Here is a 26,773-nt window from a genome sequence, read left to right on the forward strand (position 1 = left end):
TCCTTTGAAAGATGTTTCTAAAATGTCTTCGGGCTCTTATGGGTAGTGACAGTCTCATGCAGAAACAAAATGGCCTTGCTGTGCTGTAGATATATTAGTACCAAGATTTTCTGCAGATTCTTTGCTTTTGGAATCCTTTGGTTATCATATTCTCCTGTGTTAGATGAATTGTAGTTGCTTTGTGGGCTCTCAAGGTGCTACTGATAGAATCCACTGAGAGAAGAAAATCCTCTCAGAAGGATTAGGTGGCATTTGCTCATTTATTAGCGTGAGTAAACTGAGTCAGAGAGACTCTTAATTTTCCTAAAGCCAGATAGCAAGTTAGTGTTGTAATTAAGTCTGATTCAGCAACACGTTCTGTTTGATTTCTGTGGTGCTTGAGGCACCAGAAGCCAATAATTCAGCCAAGTTCAGCAAAGAAATGAGAGCCGAGTCCAAGTCATCACATATTTCATGTGTCAGCGAGAGACTGAGAATGTCTTGCTCTCATTTTAACATCTATCTTTATTAAATTTTTACAAGAATATTCAAGATAATCTGAAAAATTACCACAGAAATGATGGGACTGTTTTATGCAGTGTTCAACTGTGTTATAAACCTTCAGAAAAAAATAGATGCAGTGATTTCTGCTTTACTTCTTGCTTCGTTTAGCTGCGAAGGATTTAATATCTTAATGGTGGAGCGTTCATGTGAAACAGAAGTGGCTGATGTTAATGAAGTATTGTAGAATGGTCGGTTCTTCAGGGATACAGACTGAGAAATACAAAAGGTGGTATCTTCCAGCTCTGTGAGGGTGGCTCAGTGAAGTAAGCACACACAGATGGATGGACACAGGCACTAGTGGTGGCAGATCAGGGCTAATGCTGCATGGCTCACGGCTGCCAAGTGCTGCGGGCCGCATGGTGCCAAAATAAAACCTGCGTGAGCTTCCCTCAGTGCTTCCCAAATCTTCCCTGAGACATTAGGGGGCTCGGGATTTCAAATGGAGAAGCACAGGCTGCTTGGCAAATGCAGTCCAAATGAAGCAGAACCTCTCCCTGCAAGGTCTTTGCGTGTAGCCTGCACGGCTGCAGTTGAGGAATGAAGTTGCAGTGAGGCAGAGGATTAGTCAGGTACTTCTGTTGCTGTTCGGAAGTGTTTCTCTTCTGATTTAAGCAGGCAAAAGGATGTCCCTGTTTCTTTGTATTTACACAAATTTTAAATGCAGAGCTTGTCTCTCTGGGGGGCGCTGGGAGGAAGTGGTGGTTGACACAGAAAATACAGCTTCTTCTCCCATTTCTGTAACAAAGCCCCTCTGTGCTGTTGGACAAAGGTATAATTACTGTGTGTTGCACTTTTTTCTCACTGTAAGTGGCAGTATGTCCTGCCCAGCAGCATACTAAAGATTTCAGTAGTATTTGGGGAACTGAACTGTATGCGACATGGGGAGCCTGGCACTGTGTGTGGACAGACCTGAGCAAATGAACTCTCTAGAGCAGTTCACATTTCACACTTGGAGGCTGTTGTGGTTTTGTTGTTTTTATGGGGCTTAATGAGGCCGTACCAGTTTCAAAATGAGCGCTCCAGAGACAAGATGGCTGCTATAATGATACAGAACAGAAAGCATGCATGGAGCATGATCTGTCACAGAACCAACACAGTCCCTGTCCCAGCACTTTGTCACCTTCAGACTGGATGTATCATTGGAAACAGGGACACCTATCAATAGCTGAGCATGAATTCCTTCTGGTCACTGTACACTGTAAGAGGGAAGTGGCCAGTTATGACCTGTTAGTATGATATGACCCACCTGTTTGGTCTTGGCTCAAAGGGGTGAGCAAGACTTCCCAAACTGATATGCAGCCATGGACAAACTGATCAAATTTATTCTACTGTGGTTTTCATGAGAGAGCTATTCCCTTAAAATGCACTAAGTCAAGCAGTCTTCACTTGGGGGGGGGGTTGAAACAAAACTAGGGAACCTTTTCTTGTTGAGAATGGAATAAACCTTTCAAGTAGCTTTGGCGAAAGAACGTGAGAAATGCCAGTCTGGTTTGTGGTGTGTTTACCATAGCTCTCTGTCTGTAATGCAGGCAGCAGTATATTTTGATTTCTAGGAAAAGGAGATAGCGTGGTCAGCACTTCTCTCCAGTTCCCCCACTACCCGCCATCATCCAATAGGGATGCTGATGTCTGCTTACTGCCTTTCATATCCCTCCTGGGTCTGTTGTCCATGGATTTGTCTAATGGCTTTCATACTATCTCGCTTTACAGTCTTGTGTTAAAAAACTCCCAGAAGCTCATACTTTGGCAAACTTTTTTTTTTTTTAATCTGTATTAAGCTTATCTTCTAATATCAGTAATTGTTCCTCTTCTGCTGAGAGAACTAGTGAGTAGCAAATTCTGCATTTACCAGCTCCGTTATTTTGTAAACCTCAATCATATCATTCTTGTCAGCTTTTTTTTCTCCAGACTACGTGCTGTTCTTTGTAGTATATTATTCTAAATATCAGTCTTCTTAAACATTTTGATACTCCTTTTCTGTGCCTTTTCTAACCCCACTGTACCCATCCTGAGACAAACTAATCACTGTTAGATATCTGTCAAGTACACCATTAGGCTTCTCAAAGTCCATTCTTGATTTGGCTATATTGTAAGCGAGAGCAGTGGAGCCTCAAAGATGAGAACAGTACTACCAGCTGATGGTCTCAGGTGCAGGTATTTGGCTGAAGCATCAACACGTTCCATTTCCACAACACAGCAATCTAAAAATTGAGACTGCAGAAGTAATTATTTTAGTGCTCCCTGCTTGGTACATCATATCAGGTATTCAAAGTCTGGGAAGTGTTGGAAGCTATTGCAAAGACAGTGGAGAAAGGAGTGGCTTTTGATGAGTGTTGTCAGCAAGGATGGTTGGCGATAGTAGTGTGGTGTTTGGTACTGATAAGTGAAGGTTACAGCTGTTATGAATTGTTGTCCTGGGCTGACATCTGCCCTCTGTTTAGATTTCCAGATAGATACACCATTGTTATTCTTCTAAAGAACAGTATATATAGCGATTCCTAAACCAAAGCCAAAAATCCTAGCAAACCTGACTGAATGAATGTGTCTCCTTTGATATTTTTCTCATCTTGATTGCAATCATTTATCAGCTTTCCAGTAGATGAGCTGGCAGAGAGCAACTGCTAATGGGATCTTCGATAGAAAAACCAGAGATCTCTTGAACTTCTTGTGATTGCACAGATCCCTTGAGTGCTGTCAGACTTTCAGGTGTCTCTATTCCACCCTGCTGTGACAGTAAATGAAAGGAAAGAACAACCTCTTTGATGTACTTGCCAATTTTACAAATAGCTTTTCTAATCAGTAGAATAATGATCGGATAAATATGCCTAGGTTTTGAAGAGCCAAATAAAAAGTCAGTTGGCAGCAGTGAAGATTGTCCAAGCTGGTGAAGTTCAGTTGGAAATAATGTATATTTTAGGGCAAGCTTTAAGAAGAAACTGATTCAGTGCTAATATCTCAAACAGGATTCAGTGTGTTCTGTAGATAAATTCAAACTCAGCTTCCAGGATAGAAATGGATTTCCCTCTTTTAGTTTTGACAGTGTGTAGTAATGTGTATGGTGTACTGTTACAGTTTTTAACTGAGCACTTGGTAAATGAGGGTTGACTATGTGGTCCAGTGCTGACTGTGTGTGGCCTTCTGCTTACCTTTGGCCATGATTCATTCCTTTCAGTGTAACTGATGTTGGGGATTAAAGTGGGCTAGAGTAATGATAAAACCAGCTGTTTCCTTAAAATAATGAAATGAAAGAATTAACCAAGATCTTGAAACTTAAATGACACGAAGATACCCACTAGTCCCATTGGTTAGAATCATACAATCATAGAATCATAGAATGGCCTGGGTTGAAAAGGACCACAATGATCATGGAGTTCCAACCCCCTGCTATGTGCAGGGTCGCCAACCACCAGACCAGGCTGCCCAGAGCCACATCCAGCCTGGCCTTGAATGCTTGCAGGGATGGGGCATCCACAATCTCCTTGGGCAACCTGTTCAGTGCATCACCACCCTCTGCGTGAAAAACTTCCTCCTAACATCCAACTTAAACCTCCCCTGTCTCAGTTCAAAACCATTCCCCGTTGTCCTATCACTATCCACCTTCGTAAACAGCTGTTCCCCTTCCTGTTTATATGCTCCCTTCAAGTAATGGAAGGCCACAGTGAGGTCTCTCCCCCAGTTTGTATAAATAGCTGGGATTGCCCTGATCCAAGTGCAGCACCCTATACTTGGCCTTATTGAACCTCATTAGGTTTTCATGGGCCCACTCCTCCAGCCTGTCCAGGTCCCTCCGGATGGCTTCCCTTCCTTCCAGTGCATCGATTGCAAACTTGCTGAGGGTGCATTCGATGCCATTGTCTGTCATTGATGAAGATGTTGAAGAGCACTGGTGCCAAGACTGACCCCTGAGGGACACCACCTGTGACCGGCCTCCACCCTGACACAGAAGAGACACCCTGCCCAAATTCTCATTTAAGCGATAAACATATCTGCCCATCAGTAAAGAACATATCTGAAGACCACAGTCCTCTTTTAAGTGGTGCCACACATGGAATAAGGGAGCAAAGGACTGTGATTCAGATGACGTGCATTTTACTAACCTTTTTTTCTTTTAAATTTTCTCAAATAGGGTCGGGACTGCAGTGTGCCCATTAATTCTTGCATTCAAAATCCATGTCAGAATGGAGGGACCTGCCACCTCACCGAGGCAAATAAAGATGGATTCAGGTAGTAACACAAAGTTCATTTAAAACAAGATGATAAAATAGTTGCGTTTCTACTCTACATTAATGAAGTATAATGAGTACTTTGTAAAAGCTGCTGCATGTGACAGTTCTATCTGCCAGACCAAAAATTTAATCTGGTTTCATTGGTGACATATTGTTTCCTCTGAAACAGATCTCCTTATTGTCTCATAATGGGTTGTACTCTAAGAGCTATTTTGAGCAGTCTGCCTGATCTGTATTGTGTTATCTGTATGCTAATTTTCCTCAGGGCATATCAAACTCATGCATACCCCTTTTTCTATTTGTAAAATAAGCATCTGTTGCTTGACAACCAGATGCAAAATGTTTTCCTACTGCATCTTGTCGACAAACAGGCTTTAAAGAAACAATTAAAAAACATGGAGAGATTGCTACATCTTGTTGGGCATAATGCCTGCAAGACAATAGCCTTTACAGCTGGACATCATGGGTTTCAGTTTTCCCATATGTGAAAGACGTAGCTTAGATTAGGAGTCTCCAAGAGAAATCCAGGCATTTTTCATGTAATTAATGGGAGATTTGTGCACCCTGAAGTCCTGTTTTACAGCTATGAAATTACAGATTTTAGGTTTTGGCCACTACTTGTCATTGAAGTTGCTAGAAATTGTCTTACAGAAAACCATTTTTTCAACTCTTCATTGATTTCCTCCTCAGTATTTGTACTATTTCTTGCTCAAAATATGTGCAAAATTACACCATGATGTTGTTTCAACAAGATATATGAAAGTCTCATCTCTAAAACATATATGCATTACTTGTGCTGCTGCTGTGTCTTCTCCTATACGCTGCTTCCTCTTAGTGACAGCTGGAGGGAGACACAGTAATACAAGGTTTATAAGTGGGGTAAGCAGGAGTCACACCAGTGATTTTTTTTTCAGTTCCAGTTTGCTTACAGCTGTAATTATAACTGTTCCAGATGAGGTTAACTGTTTGTTAACCGAATTGGCAAACCCATATCCTCTTATCTCAGAAAATATACAGAGCCAGGTGAAAGACTGAGTGACTGAAAGGACATAGGGGCATCTGGAAATTAATAACACCATCCAGCTCCCCTGTCAAAGGCTCAACACATTTTACATTTCCAACAAAGCACTGCGGCTTCTTTTTGATTCCCTAAATCCCTTGGATGGGAATGAGGCACAGCATAGCTCCCATCTTGCCCTGTAGGTGGGATCAAGGCAACCCAGAGCTCTTTGAGCAGCTATGACAAAACTGTGAGCAGAGCAGCACATCCCATAGGTACAAATGCATGCGTAGAGTTGTGTTGGTGCATGGTGGTGGGATGAGGAGATTCTGCAGACCACAGCACAGAAATGGTCACCTCTAGTTTTGGGAAAACTACTATCCTGCTCTGGTAATGTAATGTCCTTCTTTTTGATTCAGATGTTAGCAGTCCCAGCAGGATTTGGGGTAAAACTTCAGATTCAGTTTCTGTTCAGAGGAATAATGGTCTTTTGGTCTTAAGTTCAGGTTCCCTTTGGGTCACGTTCCTGTAATACTGGTTAGACAATTTTCAGCAGATTGTGCTATTGCAAAGTTGCATCATATTATCTGTCACTCAGTACTCATTTTGCAAAACCTATCCGATACTAAAAATGTGCCAGTAAAGCATTTGATAGTATCTGTAACACTGGAGCAAAAAACTTCAGTTTGTATTTTGATTCAGATTTTTGTCTAGCTTTTTGTTTCGTGCTATGGTAGAAAGTAAAAGGAATGCTTTGATTAACCCCAAATGAAAGCTGCTTCTGATTTTTTTTTCTCATGAAGTTTCCATTTTCAGGGTCTTTGCTTCTGTTCCAGAAAGACATAGTTTTCAAGGTCCTTGGGAAACAGCAGGAGTGGTTGTGTTGCTTGACATTTGGGGCTTTGTAGGGAAGATTTCTGCTTTTATAGTTATTTATATAGTTTCAGTTGGTCTAATAAAAGACCTATAAAACCATATCTTGTCAAAATCTCGCTTCATAAAATTGAATATTCAGCTTATGCACTGCTGTAGTTCCTCACCATGTTTGTAATGCAGTCAGCCCACTAAGGCATCCTTGGCCTCCTGCTGCTCTGAAGAACAGAGCGTGGGGCTTGGGCATGTCTTAGAGAAGGTGTGAAGTGGGGATGGAACAGCCAGTGAAGGGGGGAAAAAAAGAAGCATTTTGAAATTGTTTTCTGGGTTTTTTTTTGTTTGTTTGTTTTTTGTTTTTTGTGGGTTTTTTTTGATTGGGAAATCTCTTCTCCAGTGGATGGCAGCAGTTGGAGTTACATGCATATAAATTGTGTTCATCAAGATGGGAAAATGTTGCCTTAGATTATAGGCTGTGAGGAAGTGGATGTCAAAAACATTTGCATGAGAGGCCTCCTTGGATTTTTCTATTGTGTGGCCTGTAAAAGAAATTATATATTCTGTATATTCTCTTCCCTAGGGAAATATATTCATACACAAGCTCTGCTGCCAAACTTGTCAAATCTTTACTCTTTTAAAAAGGAAACTTAAGCCAAAACTCCCTGCCTATGAAATGCCAAGCAGTTTAACTCTCAAGTTTCTGTAGCTTTAGACAGGAAAATTACGTTTTAAATAACGCAAAGGTGGTGATGTCCACCAGGCAAGGACAGGAAATTCATAGTTAGGACTGAGATTCCAGCCCGACTCGCCCGCTGTGTCCGGTACCTGCCGGGGTTCCAGCAGCAGGGCACCGAGTCGCTCCGACTGCTGCAGGAGTGGGTCCTGCTGGGGCAACCGAAGGGCACAGGTTCAGCTGGAGTTCTTCAGTCTTTCTTGGCACTTGTATTCTTGTCCTTTTTAAAATCTGAAATATTTTCTTTTTTTTTTTATATATATATATTTTTCTTTTAAGATAGGGTCTTTTTTCTGCATTAAAGATTAATTAAGTGGCACTGTGTGACTCAGGGGATTAGAAACATGAAGTTCTTCCTCTCTTTACATTGCTCATTTTAATCTAATCTGTGTCTGCTGTGACAAAAGGTTGCCAAAAAAGGTGCTTATTTGAGACCGATAAAACAAGATGGTCAGTCAGACATGTCACGCTCATTTAGCATGCCTGAAACTGAGACTTTGATGTAGGAGGCAGAGCTGTCAGCTCTGCCTCAGAGTTAGCTGCAGGCAGCCAGCTTATCTTTGCTAGCCTATGGTGTTGGGAAACTGCAATAGTCTCTGCACTATTTTAACTTTTCTCTACGTATAAAGATCCCCATTGTCCAGGGCATTTTCTTCAGTGCTTTCTCCAGACTTTAAGTTCCTTCATAAATGTAAAACCCTGGAACAGATTAACTGCCCCGTGGTAATTCTACCTAATTTAAGAAGTGTTGTGCTTCCAAGCTACTCTGTTGGCACGCAGATGTAGATAGCTCCTTTAGCAAGAAACTATAATATTCTTAAAAGAATCCACCATCAGTATGTGAAAGTTTGTTTGCTTGTTGTTTTTTTTTTTCAGCATGATACACTGTGTGTATGCCTCTTTTACTAAACAGATTCATGGCAGTTTGGGAAAAAATTGAATGGAGCGAACTTAAGAAATGGTCAACATACTGCAGCTCTAAAAGTTTACCCCCCAAAGAGTTGTCATTAATTGATGTGTTGCATTTCACCTTCAAGAGAATAGTCATGATGTAGGATTTTATTTATTTGGTTGGTTTTAGGGGAGCACAACACTAAAACAGAATCCCTAACCTGGAAGGGAATTGGATCTTTATGAGGTTAGATCACAGTGTCTTAAGAAACGGTTCTTTCTTCCATAGCTCCATTGTTTCCAAGGTCCAAGTGAAAAGCTGTGTCTCAGTGCCTCACTATTTAATCAGTACACAGTTTTCATCATTGTCTCTGGAATTAATTTTCTCTCTTGGTCAGCTGGAACTCGAGTTTGATGACCTCCCAGTCACTCTGCAAACTTCATTTTTCTTCTAAGCTTTTTCTGGGAAAATACATACAAACAGTCCCAAACTGCAACTCTTTCAACATATGGTTCAATCCAGGTCCCAAACTGTGTTTTATCATTTAATTTCAGTTCTCATATTTGGCACATTTGAATGCAAATCAAAATAAAGAATCATACGTAAGCAATAATGTACGGACTCTCTATAATACATCGGGACCAGTAGCCAAATGTCATCAATTATGCTGACATCTCCTTCAGTATGGAATGTGTCCTAATACTAAGCAATTGTATGTTAACAGTTCCATATGCATTATTACTAATGGTAACTATTGAGTTGAATCATTCCTCTGATAGTATTTAATAATGTCATTTTTAATTGCATACGTGCAGGCTATCCCAGTCCTTCTGTGGAAAGAAAATGGTGTTATATTCACAAAAAAATAACCAGCACAAAGCCACTCTTGTTGCTTTCCTTTAAATGGAGAGGAAAAAATTGTGCTCCCAAACCAAGACCTTGGATGCCACGTTGCAGCCTGGAGCATATTTTTATGGCTGAGTTACAGGCCTCTGAAAATGGGGTGTTGTAATCAAAAAGGGTGACATGATGAATGTGCCACTGTATTTAATTAGATGTCTTTACCCCTTCCCCTACACTCTTGCTGCCACAAAAGATGCTGTGTCAGCTTTTCTTTCTTATCTGCGCCCTGTGATCCTCAGCATCACTGCAGGGTCAGCAAGGAGGTATTTTATTAGCAGTAGTGAGATAGAGATGAGAAAAGAAAATATTTCTTTGCTTCTTGTGTCCTGAAGCAGATTGATTTGAGCAGTTTGGGTTTGGTTATTCATGGTGAGGAGTTTCTAACTCTCATGACCTGTGAATGGTCACCACAGAACTGAAGGAGGATAACTGTTAGCACATGACCTATGTGCCTGTCCTTTTCCCCTCTAAGAGGTCTTACAGTTGTGGTTGCTCATGGCATGTTCCCTACCCTTTTTACTTCCTCTTTGTTATTCCCTTAGTTTCTGAGGTTGCCCAGAATCTAGCCTCATCATCAGAGTCCAGCCTGCCATGTGCCAAATGAGAAGTGCAGCGCTTTGTACCATCTCTTCCCAGGAGTCTGTGCACTCTTCTGGGTGTGTGGCACACATGAGGAAGAGAAGCAAATGTGATGCTGAGAACAGCCAGTCCAATAGTGGTGCAGGTTTCCTTCACAGATTCTGAAGGCCTCCTATTTGTCCCAGGCATTCCCCAGCTCAAATCTGTGCAACCCACATGCAGCAGGATAACTGCCCCATGTCCACTGTATCCATCAGAGCTGAAAAAATATCCCGCAGCTGCCTCTGCACTGCAAACTCCTGGTTTCAGGACGCAGTGTCTGGCAATTAGTGTGACTGCTCTGGTGCTTTCTGTTTTTCATCCTCATCAATCAGCAGTGTTAAACATTTGTTCAGTGCCTTTTCTGCCACCAAAACTCACATGGGAGAGGAAACGAACAGCTGAGTGAATGTGTAGTTTGGACTGGGACTTGAAGCAACCCTTCCGTTCTGCGTACATGCTTTCTGTGACTAGTGAACAGCAATAATGACACTTCAAATATCACTGCTGGCTTCCTAGAAGCTACTGAAATGGCTGGAGCACTTAACACATTTTTAGACCCTCTTTTAGGAAACTGTGGCCACCATCTCTTCATCACTTACAGTTTAAAATACAAAGGTTCTCTTAGCAGCCATAACTTTTAGGTCTGGGGAGGAAACAGAGGCTGAAAAAAAAATGAATTCTTCACGCACTTAGTTACTTACACTCACTCCAGGGACCATGTAACACAGTTTTGTGAGATAGAATATTTAGTGCAATTATTCCTCTGTAGTGTCCACATCCTCACAGAACCATTACTAGCTCTGCCGTTGTTTGTTTGTGTTTAGCTTTAGTTAAATCATCTAGACATCATCAGTTCTTCTACAAATAGATGTTGGAGGAGCTGTGGAAGTACTGAAACCTTATTGCACTCATAAAAGCAACCATTCCCAAACATTTCTTGTTTGGATAAGTGACAAAGTGGTAATGAGAAGAAAATGTTCATGTCTGTAAATTCAGTTCAAGATGTTCTCCTTTAAAGAGGGAAAACCATCTAAAAGCTGACAAGTTGCCCTATGATCATGTGGTCCTCAATAAGCAAGTATCCACGTACTCACAAAGTCATTAGCAGAGAAGCCAAGGGATTGAATGCTGCGATGAGTGTTTGCTCTCCTGCCTTGGAGCCGCTTCCTTCAGTTCTAGGGTTATCAGCAAAGAAAGCAATGGGAAACACAACAAAGGCCATATACTGCTGATGTTTTTATGTCTCGTGTAAATAATTACATGACCTCATGAACCATGGGATTTCATCCTTCACCAAACACATAGGGTTAAAGTGTTATGTGCTTCACAGCAGAAGTGAATTTGGCTCCAGTAACTCTCTTGTATGTATTTTAATTTCATTTTCTTTCCCATAACCTCCTGCCCCTTTAGATCCACGCTAACTTTTATTAATTTTTGTCTTTCTCCCAAGCTGTTCTTGCCCCCTTGGCTATGAGGGGGAGAGGTGTGAAATAAACCCAGATGACTGCGAAGATAATGACTGTGAGAATAACTCTACGTGTGTGGATGGGATCAACAACTATGTCTGTCTCTGTCCTCCTAATTACACAGGTAAGAAAGGTCCACCATTAAAGAACAAGAATCCACGAGGAGCCTCTGCAGTGCTGAGGGGGAAGGGTCTAATTGTGTGTTTACTTTGTCATAAATTCATAGTTAACAGAACGAATTAGTCCCATTTCAAAGCTCCCTGTATATCTTACTGATGAATGACTGGAAAGGTGTCGGTTCTACCAATATTGCAACACTTGTGTTCACAAACACAACCATTCTTCTGAGTCAAATTGCTGATTCTTTATTGTAAAATACACTTAAAAACACTGAAGTTTTAAGTGTCCATGAAATGTTTACTTCTTCACACATATTCACTACGTGTATTTCAAAAATACTCCCAGTACTGAACTGAGTATGATACACATCTGATACAAATCTTGAAAAACTAAAATGGCTCCAGTTTAAAATATGGTCTTTTTGGGGGCATAGCTTTCACCCGAGATCTCAAAGGCATATATTAAATAAGTTAAGCCTGATAATTTGCTATTTAATTTCATTATCTCCATTTCACAAACGGAGAAGCAAAGACTAAGAAACTGCAGGTTCAGTTGTATTTTTAAGAGCGTGCCTGTGGCAGTTAGCCCAGCTCAGCAGATGTGCAGCCACTTGCTAAGCCCACGGTGACAGAAGTTGGTAACTGAGTTAGAAATTGAATGGCTATTTCCAGTGCCCGTGTTGCATTTCAGAGAAGTTCCTTCCTAAAACTTCTGCAAGGCCAGAAACCTTCCTAACTTCATTCTAAAAATGCTTTTTCTCAAATCGTTACTGGAGTATACTGTTGACTCATTCAAACTGTTAGCACAACCTTCCTGGCTCAGCATGGAGCGGTAAGGAAACACCTGCAAGAGTTCCTACTTCCATCCTTTGAAATGGGTTTATTACCTTCTAAGCATGGAGAAGTAATGAAGGGCTTCTTGTACACAGGAATATATTGCATGTCAAGGGATTTAATGAGGATCAAGCTTGAGTGTCTGAGTGAGGTGGGGTAGGGGAAAGCTTCTAGAATTTCCAAGCTTAAAATACTTTTGTGGCTGATACAAAGGAGGCCCATGTAAATCTTTAGCTGAGAAAAGCCTTATGACTTGAATGTACATTTATTGGAGTTCTAAAATGATTTTTCTGCCAAAAACTGGAAAACTTCAGCTTAGCAGAGTAAAGAGTTTTGCCTGTAAGCATGTTGAGCCAATTGTGCTTGCTTGTGCACTATTTATGTGAGCTATTCTTGGGTGGTTTCAAACAAAATTCTATACAAGGAGGCAGAGCCTTTACATTTACAAGAGGAAATATATTTGCCAAGCCAAGAAAAGATATATCTAGTAAGGAACTAAATCCACTATATATGCAAATGCTATTTCCTTTTCACAGGCTTAATGCAGATTATTTTGGTTATTGCAGAGAAGAAGGGCAGGAAAGAACTAGATTGGGATTTCTTCTGAAATAGCAATCTGGCTACAGGCCAGAGAACTCACATGATACGTAAGAATCAGTTTTGAAATATTTTGAGTCAACTTCCATCTTATTTTTCTTACCTACATATTGTCTGTGCTTGTTTGGGGGAATTTGTCAAATACTTGTGTGCTGTAACACTGCATGCTACGTCCCAGCCTTGCATGTAGTATGCACACAATTGTATATACCACACAGTAATGATTTGCTGTTAGACTACAGGCAATAGCTTTGACTGTAGTTGAAACAGACTTTTTACTGAGTGAAGAAGAGCAGGAAAAATGTCCTATAGACAGTGAAGAAAGGCTGCAAAAATGAGAGGGTAGCTAAAGTTAGAAATCTGAAGAGTTTAAAATAGTTCATGTTTCTTTAAAAAAGGAAGAGTTTAGTGAACTGTGATTAAAGAATTGCCTTAACCTGCTTCAACTCCTTTTCGGAGATGGATATTCCATCTAACCTGACCAGTCACCTGGAAGGACTCACTGCAGTGCAGCTGGCTGGGCTGGAATATCCCTCAGAGATACACTTGGCCCTGTCTGAGCAGAAAGGCAGGGAACAGCATAAAGTAGCTGCAAGAACTCAAACCGTCAGCCAAACAAATGTTACATACATGCCAAATGAATTTGAGCCATGATTTTGAGGGTTCTGTAAGAGTTGAATCCAAACACAAGAAATTGAACATCGTTTGAAGTTGCTTACTTGATTGAATGAACAGCAGCTAAGGAAACTTCATTGAAGCAAACAGGCAAGTCATGAAGAAGCACTTTAAAAGGGAGGGTGTGTGTGACCTGTAAAGAGAAGCATCCGTAAGCATAGAATTTGTCAGAAGTCTCCTATGACATTCGGGGCATCTCTGGGAATATTCTCCTCAAATAAACCATGGTGTAGTGATACAATACCTGAAAATAGTAAGGTAGTGTCTTTAAAATGAAAATAATTATAATTATTGTAAGTAGGTACTGACAACTTTAATATTGTGTTTGAATATACTGAGAATGGTGAATGCTAATATTTCAAGATAGAATGTGGTTTCTTTCACTGGAGGAGTCAGGAATACTTATTGCTGCACTCATAACTGTGCATTCAGCTCCCTGCGTTCCCCTCGGGTGCTGACTCTGCTAACCATTCAGTTAGCAAACTGTATGTGCTCCAGGGCTGCCAAGTGTATGGATTTTATCTGTATGTCTGTGAACAAAGAAAGAAAGATGGAGGATGCTTTCAAAGGCAGAAGTAGCTTTTGTGCAAAGTAATCTGGGGTATAATGGACTCGCAGTGCCATGCTTTGCCAACAGGGACAGTGATACCCATTGGTATGGTGAAACCACTAGGACAGGAAAGCACAGGCAAGTATCTCTTGTTGTTGTGACCAACTGTTCACTAGGGACAAGCTGAGAGATGAGAAGAAGGATTAGAAATGATGCTTAAAAACCATTGGGAGGTTAAGAATAGGTCTTCAAGTTCTTAAGAAATCACATTTGTCTTAAGAGAGTAGGCAGAGCAGGATCTTTCATACTTTACAAGCGCCTGTGTTGAAAACAGAAATTTCTATAAAAGGTTGAATGGCTGGATTGAAGCTGGGTTGGCTGGATTGATGGTGGCTGCGCAAATCCAGACCATACAGTCGTATCCAAGAAATGTTGATTCTAGGTACAACATTAATTTCTCACCAGATGCAATAGTTTAATACAAATGAAATTAAGAATAGTCTAAATTATACTGAAGTTCAGACGAGGTGTTTCTATTTTGATAATCTGTGATGTTTTCAGTAGCCTTCACGCTGTTTGCTATAGATGCTCAGCTATTTCAGATTCTTCTCTTCTTGACTGTACAGCGAGGTAACCTCTTAATTCCTCATCACTCTTCTGTCTCGGGTGCCATAATACTTCTAAGATTGTAATCGTACTACAGTAAATACTGGAAGAATCAAATAAATGCATTTTGTAATATAAGGAATGGTGTGAGTACCTGGAGGAAGAAGATCCCAGAGCATGTGTGTTGTTCTCTAAGAACTGTTGGCGATCTCCCCGATTTGTTTGACTGATGGCCAAATCATAATAGTAAATCTTATGTTCCGAAGTGAAAAACAAAATAGAAATGCATGTGTTGGAGATGTTGGCTATTGACAGATTGACAGTATCCATGGTTTGGTTTTTTCCATACCTTAGTATTTTTCTGCTTTATCTTTTGTCTTTCAAGTTTGTCTTGTTATAGCCTTTTTAGGAAAAAATATCCCAAATACTGATGCATACATTTTTCTTTCATTGGTTTTAATAATGAAGGCCAGAAATCTTTTTTCAATTAATAGTTTTTTTTGCAGTGCTTTCCTTTAAAATTCTTTGACAGTTCTTTTCTCCACACAAAGTAGGTTGTAGATGAAAAACAACCGATTTGGTAAGTGACTGCTGAAGGAAGGAATTTCCCACACTCCAGTCCCATTTCATTTAATTATTTGTTTTTAAAGTGCAGTTATCTTCTTTCTAGTTCCTTTCCATCTAATCACTAATACAGCACGCAAATACAAATGGACTGTATGAAATAGGAAAATGTAAGTTAAAGAGAACAAAATAGGGAGGGGAAAGTAGGCAGATAGCTGATTGCCATGCAAAGAAGGATTCTATGGCTAAAAAGGAGACTTAATTCTCCTTAATCAAACCTATACTTGAACTACAAGTTTCCCTCACTGTTCTTCAACATCTTCCATGTTTGTTGTGTGCATTTACATGACTGAACCAGCACTCTCACTGTATAGCAGAGTACTGATGGCCTTTGCCTGCCATTTGATAGATTGTTTTTTCTTTGCTCAATTTCTTACTTTATTTCTGAAGCTAAATTAAAAACATGTGCTTCCTCCGGGATAATCATAGCCCAAGTCTAGCCAGCTCTAAAGCTTGAGCACTTCATCAGCTGTTTTACAACCTGGTCTGACCATTTGATGGACTTACAGTTTTGTAGTCTTTCCTCTCCAAAAATGAAAATAAATAGGAACATTAGAAGAGGAAGCTATGAATTAGTAACCCCGATCTTTTCTTTTTTGAGTTTTTCTAATATTTGTCCATTTCCATCATCCTACTGTTCTCTTAAATCTTCATCATTCTCCCAATCTCTTAACTTCCTTATCTTTTTCTGAATCTGTAGCTTTACCATGCCCTATCTCCAGCTAATATCAACACAATCTCCCTAGCTTTTTGTTTTAGCAATGTAGACAAAATTGATACCATTTTTTTCCCTTCCATTTCCATTTTCTTTTTCATCCCAGACAATCTTGAGAGACTTCACTGATCTGTTTGTAGCTCTAGATCAAATATATAGTTTTATACATCCAAAAAGAGATCCTTTCTTCACTCTCAATATTGTTCATTCTCTCACTTGAAGAGGTATTCAAACCAACATGAAGGACGGTCTATACCCAACATATACTGTGTACTTTGAGTTAGTTTATGCTTTACTTGCTATTTAACTTAGTCTTACTTGTGATTGCTGTGACTTCTGCTTCCTCCTGTCTGCCTGAGGCAGTAATGCATAGGTCTCATACAATAAGTAAATCAGTATATATACCCATTTTTGCTAAGAATCCTAAAAAAGCCTCAGCTAATGGCTTCACCTCTTTCTTCTGAAACCTAACAGAAAATAAAAAATCAGTGGCTTCTAATACTGAGAATAGGGTTGGGGTTTTTTTGGTTTTTTTTTTCCTGAAATCCACAGCATCCCATGGAGGGGATGAAAAAAAGCAAGTTTTAAAATAGTTTGTTTCCCTGGGAAAAAAATACAAGTAGTTTGTATCACGGGGAAGAAAAACTCAAAAACAAAGCTAGAAACTATTTCTGGATTTATGTGTTTGGAAGACAAGACTAAGATGTATTTTACCTTAGGGGACCTTGCGGTGTGCTGTGGTAGATGGTATCTGAGATTTTTGCAGTTATGCTACTTTTAGACAGAGCACTATTTGCTGTTAGTGATTATGGTCTCTTTTTCTGGCGTATCTGATTGTGGTCATGTTGCACAGCCAAAGCCAAGCACTTAGTCAAGCCAAATGACTCTGGAAGAAAGAAGTTCTGTGGGTGACTTGTGGCTGACACTCATTGCTGGAGCTCTCCAGCTTGTTCCCCTTAGCTTAGCATTGTGAGGCTGATTGGAAACAATCCCTGAGATGGGCATCAGTGGAAGCTGAACTGTGCTGAAGTGAAAGCTTGCGCTGTAGGTTGGTTTTGCCCCTTGTGTTTTTAAGTACGTGTTGGACATAGGAGCAGGAAGTGTTTAGATAGCATGGTTCAGCCTTGTGGTTCTGCGGGGACCTATACTGCCTGATAAATACTTGAGCAAGCATCTAACAATTGGTCTCTTTTAAAATTTTGGAACTTTAGCCATATTTCCTTGAGACAAACAAAATTATGGTCAAAGTTTGGTGCATTTTTTTTTTTCGGTCTTGAAGGAATTCTGCCTTACATGGAAGTTTCTCAGCTGTAGTTACTTGGCAGCTGTAAAGTGTGTTTGCTTTCTGTGTAAAAAATGAAAGAGCGCCTACATTTCCCACATGTATAACCATAAAGGAGAAGATCTGGAAGTTCTCCCTTCTTGGAGATATTCAAAAGCCATCTGGACATGGTCCTGAGTAGGTGGCCCCATGTGAGCAAAAGGTTGGACCAGATGGACCTAGAGGTCCCTCTCAGCCTCAGCTACTCTGTGTTTCTTAGCTTTGCTCAAAAGCATACGCCTACTTCCAGTGTTGCCTTATTAAAACAGAACCATGTCACTGCTATCAGACTGAACCTCTTTGTTCTGTGACTGAAGAGCACAGAGTAGTGCTGCAGCCTTCACAATTGCTCTCTTGTCACACTGGAGCTTTCAGCTCCAGGGTTTCTACTCATCAGGTTCCCTTTTGTGAAATGTCATATCTCATGCTTTAGGATGTAGATATACTGGAGGTTTTCTTTGTTCATCAGGACTTCGGTATATCTCTTAAGAAAATGTAATTTCAGCTTTCCATATACTCAGTTATTCATATACTTAGCTACTGCTGTCTTAAGGGATTGACACAGTGATCACTCACAAATGGCAGTCGTGATTCACGAAATCCAATTTGTGAAGAAATACATAAGAGGATTAGAAGTTAACCATGAGCCCACGACTGACCTGCAGGTGGTGCATACTGTGCAGTTCATGCAGCTGGCAGGTAGTCGGGGCATTCAGCACTCCAGTGCTGAGAAGGTGGCCATGTTAGCATTGCCAGTGGAAAATAAGGAGATCTTTCTGCACATAAAGTATTTTTTCAAAGATCTCTGTTCTGAAGGATCATCTGCAGTTAGGTATCTTTTTGTAAGCCTCTTAGAGTTTGGATTAGAAACTTACAGAAAAAAAAGTGTGACTTCAGCACCTCTGTAACTTAGCACTGATTAGTTAGAGCAGGACTTGATTAACTGGAGAAAGCATTGTTAGTTCTCTAGCCAGACCTTGCTATTTAATCCGCTGTCCCTTTGTTTAATATTAAGATTAGGGGCAATTGCTCCTCAGTTCTGGACAACAAGCCATTTTCTTGGGAATCTGAATGTTGAGTCTAACTTGTAGCTACTGTTTAATAGGCCCAAACTTCATATATGAACACTCCAAAATGAGTTTTTAAAGCGTTAGCACAGAATAAAAAGCATGAACTCACTGTTAGTTTTTTGCCAGCTAAGTATTGTGGGCAACATTCATCGAGCCAGAGCAAACTCCATTCATAATCCATACAGAGAACTCTGTTATAGTGGATTCCAGGTAATTTCTTTTGTGTTTAACATGGTATTGATGTATAACATGGCAGCTGAGTACATTTGCTACTGCTGGATTTTGACAGTATTTCTCTTTTCCTCATTGCAAGTTTAAGCAGTTTGGAAGTAAAAAATCCAATTTTTGTTTTTTAAGATGAGCATCAAATCTTTTTCATCAAATATCAACAACATTCCTGACTTAGTTATTTTCTTGGCAGTGTCTCTATTAGCTTATTGGAGGGACATCCTGTGTCTGGTCCGTCCAACCTTTTTTAGGTTCTGTGTTCTCCTGAAATTTCCACTTGGCACTGACTTCTTTTTAATAACTAAAAAGAGAGAAAGGGAATAGAAAAATGCAAAAAACATTTCTTCCGATATAAGTTATTAGATATCAAATGAGTAATCTCTTATGAGAATAACAGTTCAGTGTTTTTTATTACCAGGAAAGGGAAGAGTTCTATTTTGATTCACCTGGCAAAGTTCAGAAAATTGCAACATACTATTTAACCACTCAAATACATCTCATCTTGCTGTGCAAGCTGGAAAAGTTTGCTGTGTGGATAAAGGCCAGGTTTTCTCCATCATTCCTTCACTGCAAGTTCTTTCTTTTTCTCGAGAAATATTGTCAAATTCTCTACAGTATTTTTTGCTTTTAGTCCTCTAGGCCCTCCATAAGGTTCTCTCACATGACAGTGAGAATATTTTCTATATTGCTTTATCAGTTATTTCTTGAATATCAAGAATGACAGAACAAGGGATAATCCAGTTGACGTGGGAAACAAAAGAAGATCATGGAACTCATCAGTTGCAAATTGGTGGATTACATGCTCTTTTCAGAACTGTAGTTTTACTTAAAGAAGTAAAATAGTGTTACCATCCAACTCTCTCTTTTAGTCATTAAGGAGAGTAGTGTAACTTGGATCCTAGTTTTAAAAGTCTAATGTGGCATGAAATGAATAGCTCTCTTGACATCTCAGAATGGAAAAAAAAAAGAAAGATGATTATTAAACTTTGTGTTAAAGTCTTCTTTATTGCTCTGTTGTTGCCTTGGCTTCGTTCTGAGACATGTGGAAGGCTGCAGAAAAGCCTAAGCATGTTTCTTGGCAGTTCTTCATAAGCAGTAAGCCCTGTGAAAAGTGAATATGGAAAGCCCCATGAAATTCAGGATTTCACTGAAAAAATAAGAACAGGGAAATGCTGCATGAGATAATAAATGTTTTGTTGTGGCTTTTTAAAAAGCAGTGAGCAGTGCTGGTGAAGGATACATAGGAAGTAGTTTCAAAGGGGCAAAATACCTTTTCTGTTATACGAGGAGGTCATTTTTTTTTTTCATTCTTTTAAAGCCCAGAGCAGCAGCAGTGGGAGATCCACCTGTCCGTGCTCCTCCTGTCAGTACTATTTGGTTCTAATCTGAAAGCTGCATGTTTGTGGCAGATCACACAGCTTCCTTCATCCATTCAGACTGGAGCTCTGATTTGAGAATACAGAGAACAGAAGAAGATGGAAAGATTTACCACATTTAGGAAAGCATTATACCGAAGTTTCTGATGTTTTAGCATTGTCACATACCTTCCACAAATAGAATTAATGCTGCTAGAATTTTGCCTATGATTACTGTCCAGTTCCAGTTCACTTTCAGATTCGCATAGCTATCCAGTGAGAAACTTGGACTAGATCTTTGATTTCTGCACAGAGAAGCAGTCCTTTGTCCCTCCAACAAAGGGTGAGAATGAGATTTTTGCTCTGATGCTGGCATTGAAGTGGCCAATGAATATTGCACTCTCAGGTCTGATGGCAGAATTTTTGGCCCAGCTGTCTTCTGAGCAAGTGAAATAGACGAACGTTTTTGTGTAGCTGGTGCCTTGGATTTTGCTTTCAGAATGTGCTTTATTTCCTTGGCGTGTTTTCTGCAACGTCTAGTGAACTTTGTTGGAGTCTGAAATAATGCGTCTAGAATTCTCTTCCTGAGATGATGCTGCTCTAGTTGCAAGGCGTTCCCAAGTGAGCTCCTTAATGAATGATAGATGGGAAAAATAACAGGAAGAGTCCTTAAACTTTCCAAGTTTTGCATGAACACTGATAGATTTTTTGGACGCGGTGTTTGGTACCAAGCCTGGAATTCTCCTGAATTGTGATAGTGGAGCCCTCAGAATGACACAGTGAGTCATAATATTTGTCATTTGGGGAGATTTTTACTGGATCTCTAAGCACTTGTCAAGACTGTTGAGAAGAATACTTTAAGAAGAATTATTATTTCCTTTGAGAGTTTATGAAACAGTTCTTATTTTTTTTAAAGCCCATTTCCTTTTCTTCAAAGCAAAAGGAGAAATAGAAATGTGAAAAGGCTGTACTGAAGATTTTCAGCAAAAGGATGGCTGAAGGCATCTGTCCACACTGTGTTCAGTTAATAAATGGTCTTCAGAAAATTTTTGCCGCTTTAGATCATTGCATTCTTTTAATGTCACCAACCAGCTACACTTTATTCATGTTTATTTTCGCATAAGATTTGTAGTGCGCTGCTAAGGGACGTGAGATATACCAAGAAGACAAACTGGCAATTCTCCAGACATTGCAGCAAGTTCTGACCAGCTCATGTTCGTGTCTGCGCAAAGGCAGAGGCAGTCACTTTGGCTCTTCATATCTGGGAGGGTTTGTGGGCTTTGAGTTTTGGGATTGCTAAGTAAACAGACCTATCTTCAGTCCTCCTGCCTCAAAAATGTGTTAATAACTGTCCTCAATGGAGGCAATGTTGCTATTGGTAAGAACTGAACATCCCTAGTTGCTTTTGAGTAACAAAGTACAGTGGCAAACCTCAAGTCCAGGGAATGAACTGTTTCCCTGGTTCCCATGGACTCACAGTATTCGATCTTATTGGCACGTCCCCTCCCCGCGCTGGATACATTGATGACATTTGCTCAAGTTTTGTCCATGACTGTTAAAAGACTTGATAGCATTTAATAGCAGTGGTTTCTTGGGATTCCCTGGCTCCACATGGAATGGAATGTTTGTACAAACAACAAAGTGCCTACTGAGGATTGCCATCTTATACTTCTTCAGTGTTGCCCAACCCGCTAAAAGTCATGAGGGTACGTATGGCACATGAATGCAGTGGTTACATTGGTGGTCACCCCTTCTGCCTTCAGGGCTTCCATTCCTGCTCCCCTTGCTCATTTTTGCTTGACAACTCTCAAAAGCAGATATATGTTCCTTGTTTGAAATTAAAGTTTTTGAGTCATCTTTGCAAATTGCATCGTTCTTCCATTCTCGTATGAAGAGCCAAATGAAGTCTTGTGTACCAACATTGTAGTGTTGTAGTGTATGGAGGCTGGATATGTGGGAGAAATAGCCTGAAGGGGGGGAGCTGAGGGTGTTAACAGCTTAACTCATACCTGCCACTACCAGAGTCCTTCTCAAAACTGTGCTCCCAGTCATCCCTGCCAGATCACAAGACTGATAAAAGGTGGTTCTGATTTGCATTTTCCATCTGAATTTTGATCTGTGTGGTTCTCTTGGGTTGTATTTTCATGTATTTCTCTGTTGCCTCCACATTCAGAAATGCAATTATTATTGAAAATGGAGATTATTCTAAGACAGATAGAGCTGCAGCTTTGTGACAGTACTGCTGAAACGTTGCCAGCTCACCAGTGCCACACATGGAATCTTTTTTCCCACACTATCCACATGGCTTGTTGCTCATACAATGACATGTATCATGTATAGGCACGCAAAATATGCATAACCTTGAAACCCTGCAGATGTGGTCTTCTGATATAGCTGCATGGGGGACTTTGGGACTATAGCATTAAGGGTTTCTGTGTTAAGAGTACCTGACCTTTGCTTCTCCTGAAAGGTTCTGGGAGATGAGGGCTGTGTTTCTGTTGGTTTCTTGGGAAGCCAAACATTTCTGTAGTCTTTGGCTGGATCTCAAATCCTGGGGTACTGAAGTGTGACCTAATAATTTAGGACTGAAAGAAGGGAGTGTTTAAATAAACTATCTGTTTTTGAACATTCTATTAATTATTAAAATTTAAACAAATCCAGGGAGGTGCCTGGCGTGTAACACACAATACCTAGAAACAGCTGAGCTGAGCTTACTTGTGTTTTTTTTTTAAAGACATCATCTCCTGTGAGCACAATAGAGCTAGTGCTTTTCTTATAAATAGTGAATGTTTTATAATTATGTGCAGTCGTAAAGCTGGTTCCTATTATTGAGAGTCACAGAGGTTTGGGGGAGGGTTTGTGAGTTGTCATTCTTTTCCAGAATGATATCTCATCAGCCTCTTTGGCAGAGTAGTGACTGTGGCTTATACGCTTTGGTGTGAAAATGTCACAATCTAATGAGTAACTTCATTCTTGTGTCACTTTCTTCCTTTGATGTAAGAGGTCAAGAACTGACCATTCAATCATTAGCCTGTCTCCAAGTGGGGTTTTCATGTCAGTGCTTTTTATACCAATCTTTCAGATTTGTATGATATAATCAGTACAGTCATTATAGGTCAAAAGAACCCAATTTAATGAAGTCTCATAGGATCTCACATGCAATATTGTCACTCCCTGCTGAACTACTGAGCTGTCTCCGTTTAGGGAGATCTGCCATCACTGCACATGGTGGTTGAAGCTCTTCAGGATTGTCCAAATTGTGTTACAGCTTTATTGCTTTTCTTTTGCCGTAGGTGAACTGTGTGATGAGGTGATTAACCACTGCATTCCTGAGCTAAATCCATGCCAACATGAGTCCAAATGTGTTCCACTTGACAAAGGATCCAGGTGAGCACGTGTACATATTGGTCAGCACACACTGGGTAGATCTGTTGGCTTTGAGTATTGGGAATGACACTGACTGCTTCACTGTTTTAAATGATGGTGAAACACCTGGTGATCTGTGGCTTGGGCTGTTTTGAGAGGTACATGGTAGCAGCATTCACCACTTCTCTGAAGAGGGAATTTCAGAACAATTTAGGAAATAGCTGGACTTTTCAGTTGTCTGTCTCTGTATGGAAAGCTTGTGGAGGAAAGATTTTTGAATCAAAGCAGTGAGAAAGGAGAAAAAATTCAAGAGGTCTCATTGCAGCTGTGAGCTGTGTTCTGTGCTTTCCTCTAAGGCTGTTTTCACAGTGCTGTCCCAGAGACTCTCCATTTCCCTCTGGGACAGAAGGCTGGAGTTTTGGCAAGGGACACCTTCACCTAGCACACCCAGTATGTCTGGGGAGGGGCAGTAGTGCTCTTTGAGCTTCCTGGTAACCTGCAGTTTTGGTCAGAATGAGTCCTGTGAAGCAGCCAGCGTGTCAGAATAATGGACACAGAGCATTTCAGAATAGGTAAAAGGATGTGAAGAAAAAAAAAAAATTGAGTGGTGCTGGCTATGTGAAGCTAGCCAGTGCTAGACAGCTGGTCTGTACAGCTCAAGCCTTGCTTTCAGATGAAAAGTGTCCGGATAGAAATGGTTATAAATCTTAAGGAAGATGGAACTATCAAATGATTAGGAGAGTTCCTGAAATGATACACAGGGACTGGAAAAGTTGGTGTGTGCTGATACACAGATAGTCCCCAGCATTTTTTCTAGCTTCCATACCTAGCTAATGCAGAGTAGCTACAGCATGTTAAGGGTAAAGGCTTGTAACTCAGATTTCCTTCTATCACTGGATATATGTAAGGATGGAAACAATTGTGGTCCTGAATGGTTTACCCTTATTGGAAGCATTTTTGTACTTGCCATCCAAATGCTTTGAGTAAATAAGATACTTTTGCTTGCTTGCTTGCTAAAGAAGTGTACTTCACAGCAGGGCCCTTAACTTTTGAGAGAAGCCTAAATAATCACACTCATAAGTATTTCTACTACTGTTTGTTGTGTTTTTCTTCCCACTATTGTTGAGTTATTCTTCCTACTGTTCAGGGAATGCTAAACAAAATTTCTTTGCTTGTTCGGTCCCATTTTGCTTTCTCACAAGCCAGACTTGAAAGGCGAGGGAGCCTTTCCAGCCTTGCTAGATTTATCCCAGTGTAGCTTTTTTTTGCGTGCCTTAGTTGCACCGAACCATTCAGAAATAGCTGAGAGCACTCAGCAGCTGTTGCAGCAATGTGTGATTAGTGTTGGGTCTCATTCAAAACAACAAGCTCTGGTCTTGTGCTGTCACTGATTCCTTGAGTAGTTTGATCCCCTGACCCATGATGTGCCATATATTTAGTGTGTAATGGGGCAGTGTGAAAGTGCATGCAGAGTGAGTCAGCCTCATGCGTCAGTCCTCTGCTCTGCTCACAGGGTAGGGAGGTTAATGGTGAGTTCAGCTTGTCCCTGAGCATCCACTGGGCAGTCTGTGCCCTGGGCATGCAGTGGCACACACCAGTGAAGGATGTCACAGCGGCAGAGACTCCAGGCTGTCTGTCCTCCGTTCAGCTCTAGTCAGCCTGCAAGTCTACAGAGGGAGGAGAAGATGATAAAGAGGATGCCAAAAGATGATAAAATAGGAAGCCAAGTTATATATTCATATGGGGAGGAAGATTCCGTTGTGGCCTTGCAATAGAAGCTATGAATCACCGCTTTAATACAATAGACACTGAGTGCATGCAGATGCAAATCCCCCTGGATAGGCCAACATTTTGAACACCACAAGACATGTTTTTAGGCTCTCGGATACTGGGAATGTTGCCATCACTACAAGGCTGTAGCAAAAAACAGGATTTCAGTTGTTCTGGTGTCTGATGGTCACTGAGAAATGAGATAAATGGTCTAATCATGTAGATTGCCCTCTTAGCAGGACTTCAATATGAACATTTATTTGCCTTCATCTTTACTGCATCATACTTTTACTGATACGCAGATACTTCCTAGTGCTGTGTGAGAGAGGGGTGGCACCAAGTTGCCATTGTTGCTGAGGACAAGACTTAGAGTTTCTAGAAGGATGCTGGGTGAGGCTGCTTCTCACCCAGCATCTTCTTCTCCATGGCTGCTTCTCACTGCCATATGCCATGCATGCATTTTTTGGTAGCTTCAGCCCAGATGTAGCACCCTAATAGCTCAGAGATGAATGACCCAAAAGAGATGTCATGTTTCTAAATGGACAGCCAAGCTTGGAAGCAAACGGGGCTATTCCAGTATGTTCAGCTGCACAAAGCTCTTTGCTTTTTAAGCTAAGATTGCAGGTGGCTTTCCTCACTTCCAGCCTTTGCGTATTTACTGTGCTGTTACCAGAGAGGAAGAAGAGCTTTCTGTATGCCAGATGAAAAAAACAAAAAAAACAAAAAAAACCCACAAAACATTTAACACAATGAAAAGACTTAAAAAAAAATAACTTCAAGAAAGGAGCATGTTTTTCCATTCACTATAGTGATGTTGGAGCATGGTATAAATATACTTTATTTTTCTAAAGCTTGGAATTATTACCTGACAGCTTAAAATGCTGATTTAATGCAGCCCTGCAGAGAAAAGTGGTGGTTCTGTCATTACTGAGATAGCCAATACACATCATAAAATTGATGCATGGCAGCCCTGAATAAGGCACTGCACATCGTTCATTATTACATCACTTTATATTAGGACTGCAGGGATCAATAAAAAGCAACAGGATTAAATGCTGCCAATTCACCCCCTTCCACCCAAAGTCTTTTGATTGACATTGTTTGCTTGCAGGTGTGACTGAAATGTTGCCAAAAAGTGCTGCACACTTCTTATAGTTCGGAGAAGTTATACCTTTTACTTTTTCCTCCATACTGTCATCTCCTTTATGTTAATCGCGGTATTCCCTGAGCCACCAAGGTGCAAAAAGGCAATTCAGACAAACAGCTGGAACATCAACCAGCCTGTGTCTGCAGAAGGTCGTGTGGGGGCCTTTCCCAGAGGAAGGGTAGAAAAGGAAAGCCTGTGCATCTACATAGCTTTACCCCTCTGTAGCCCATGGGTTAACAGGCTCTGCCTTCTTTGGTCATTTTTTAGCCAGTCGTTTTGAGCAAAATGGAGTCTGGGGGTCACATTCTTCTCAGTGCTGGAGCTGTGGCAGCTGTTCATCAGTCATTGCCCCACACAGAGATAACTCACTGCCTTGCCTGGGTGAGCTGGCGAGTGGCTGGCAGCCAGAGCACACCACTCAGAACCAAATTCCACACAATGACCGTTGCCTGGAAAGGGGAAATATCTTCTTCCTTGGCAGTTCCCACGTGCCCAGTTCCTCTGAGGAGGCTTTCCACGAGGAGCTTCCACCTGTACCCGCC

General features: G+C 40.7%; 1 protein-coding gene across 6 annotated transcripts in view; it reads left to right on the forward strand.

Annotated features, from left to right (window-relative positions):
* The window catches only part of SLIT3 (slit guidance ligand 3), a 526,297-nt gene that overhangs the window by 468,683 nt on the left and 30,841 nt on the right, over nucleotides 1-26,773 (forward strand). For all 6 annotated transcript variants that reach the window (XM_040646811.1, XM_040646810.1, XM_015293584.4 and 3 more), the window contains 3 exons: nucleotides 4,670-4,767; nucleotides 11,239-11,378; nucleotides 23,242-23,335. In XM_040646811.1, the coding sequence (XP_040502745.1) occupies nucleotides 4,670-4,767; nucleotides 11,239-11,378; nucleotides 23,242-23,335 (332 nt within the window). The remainder of the gene's footprint in view (nucleotides 1-4,669; nucleotides 4,768-11,238; nucleotides 11,379-23,241; nucleotides 23,336-26,773) is intronic.

The sequence above is a fragment of the Gallus gallus genome, chromosome 13 (genome assembly GCF_016699485.2).
Source record: "Gallus gallus isolate bGalGal1 chromosome 13, bGalGal1.mat.broiler.GRCg7b, whole genome shotgun sequence".
Classification (NCBI taxonomy): domain Eukaryota; kingdom Metazoa; phylum Chordata; class Aves; order Galliformes; family Phasianidae; genus Gallus; species Gallus gallus.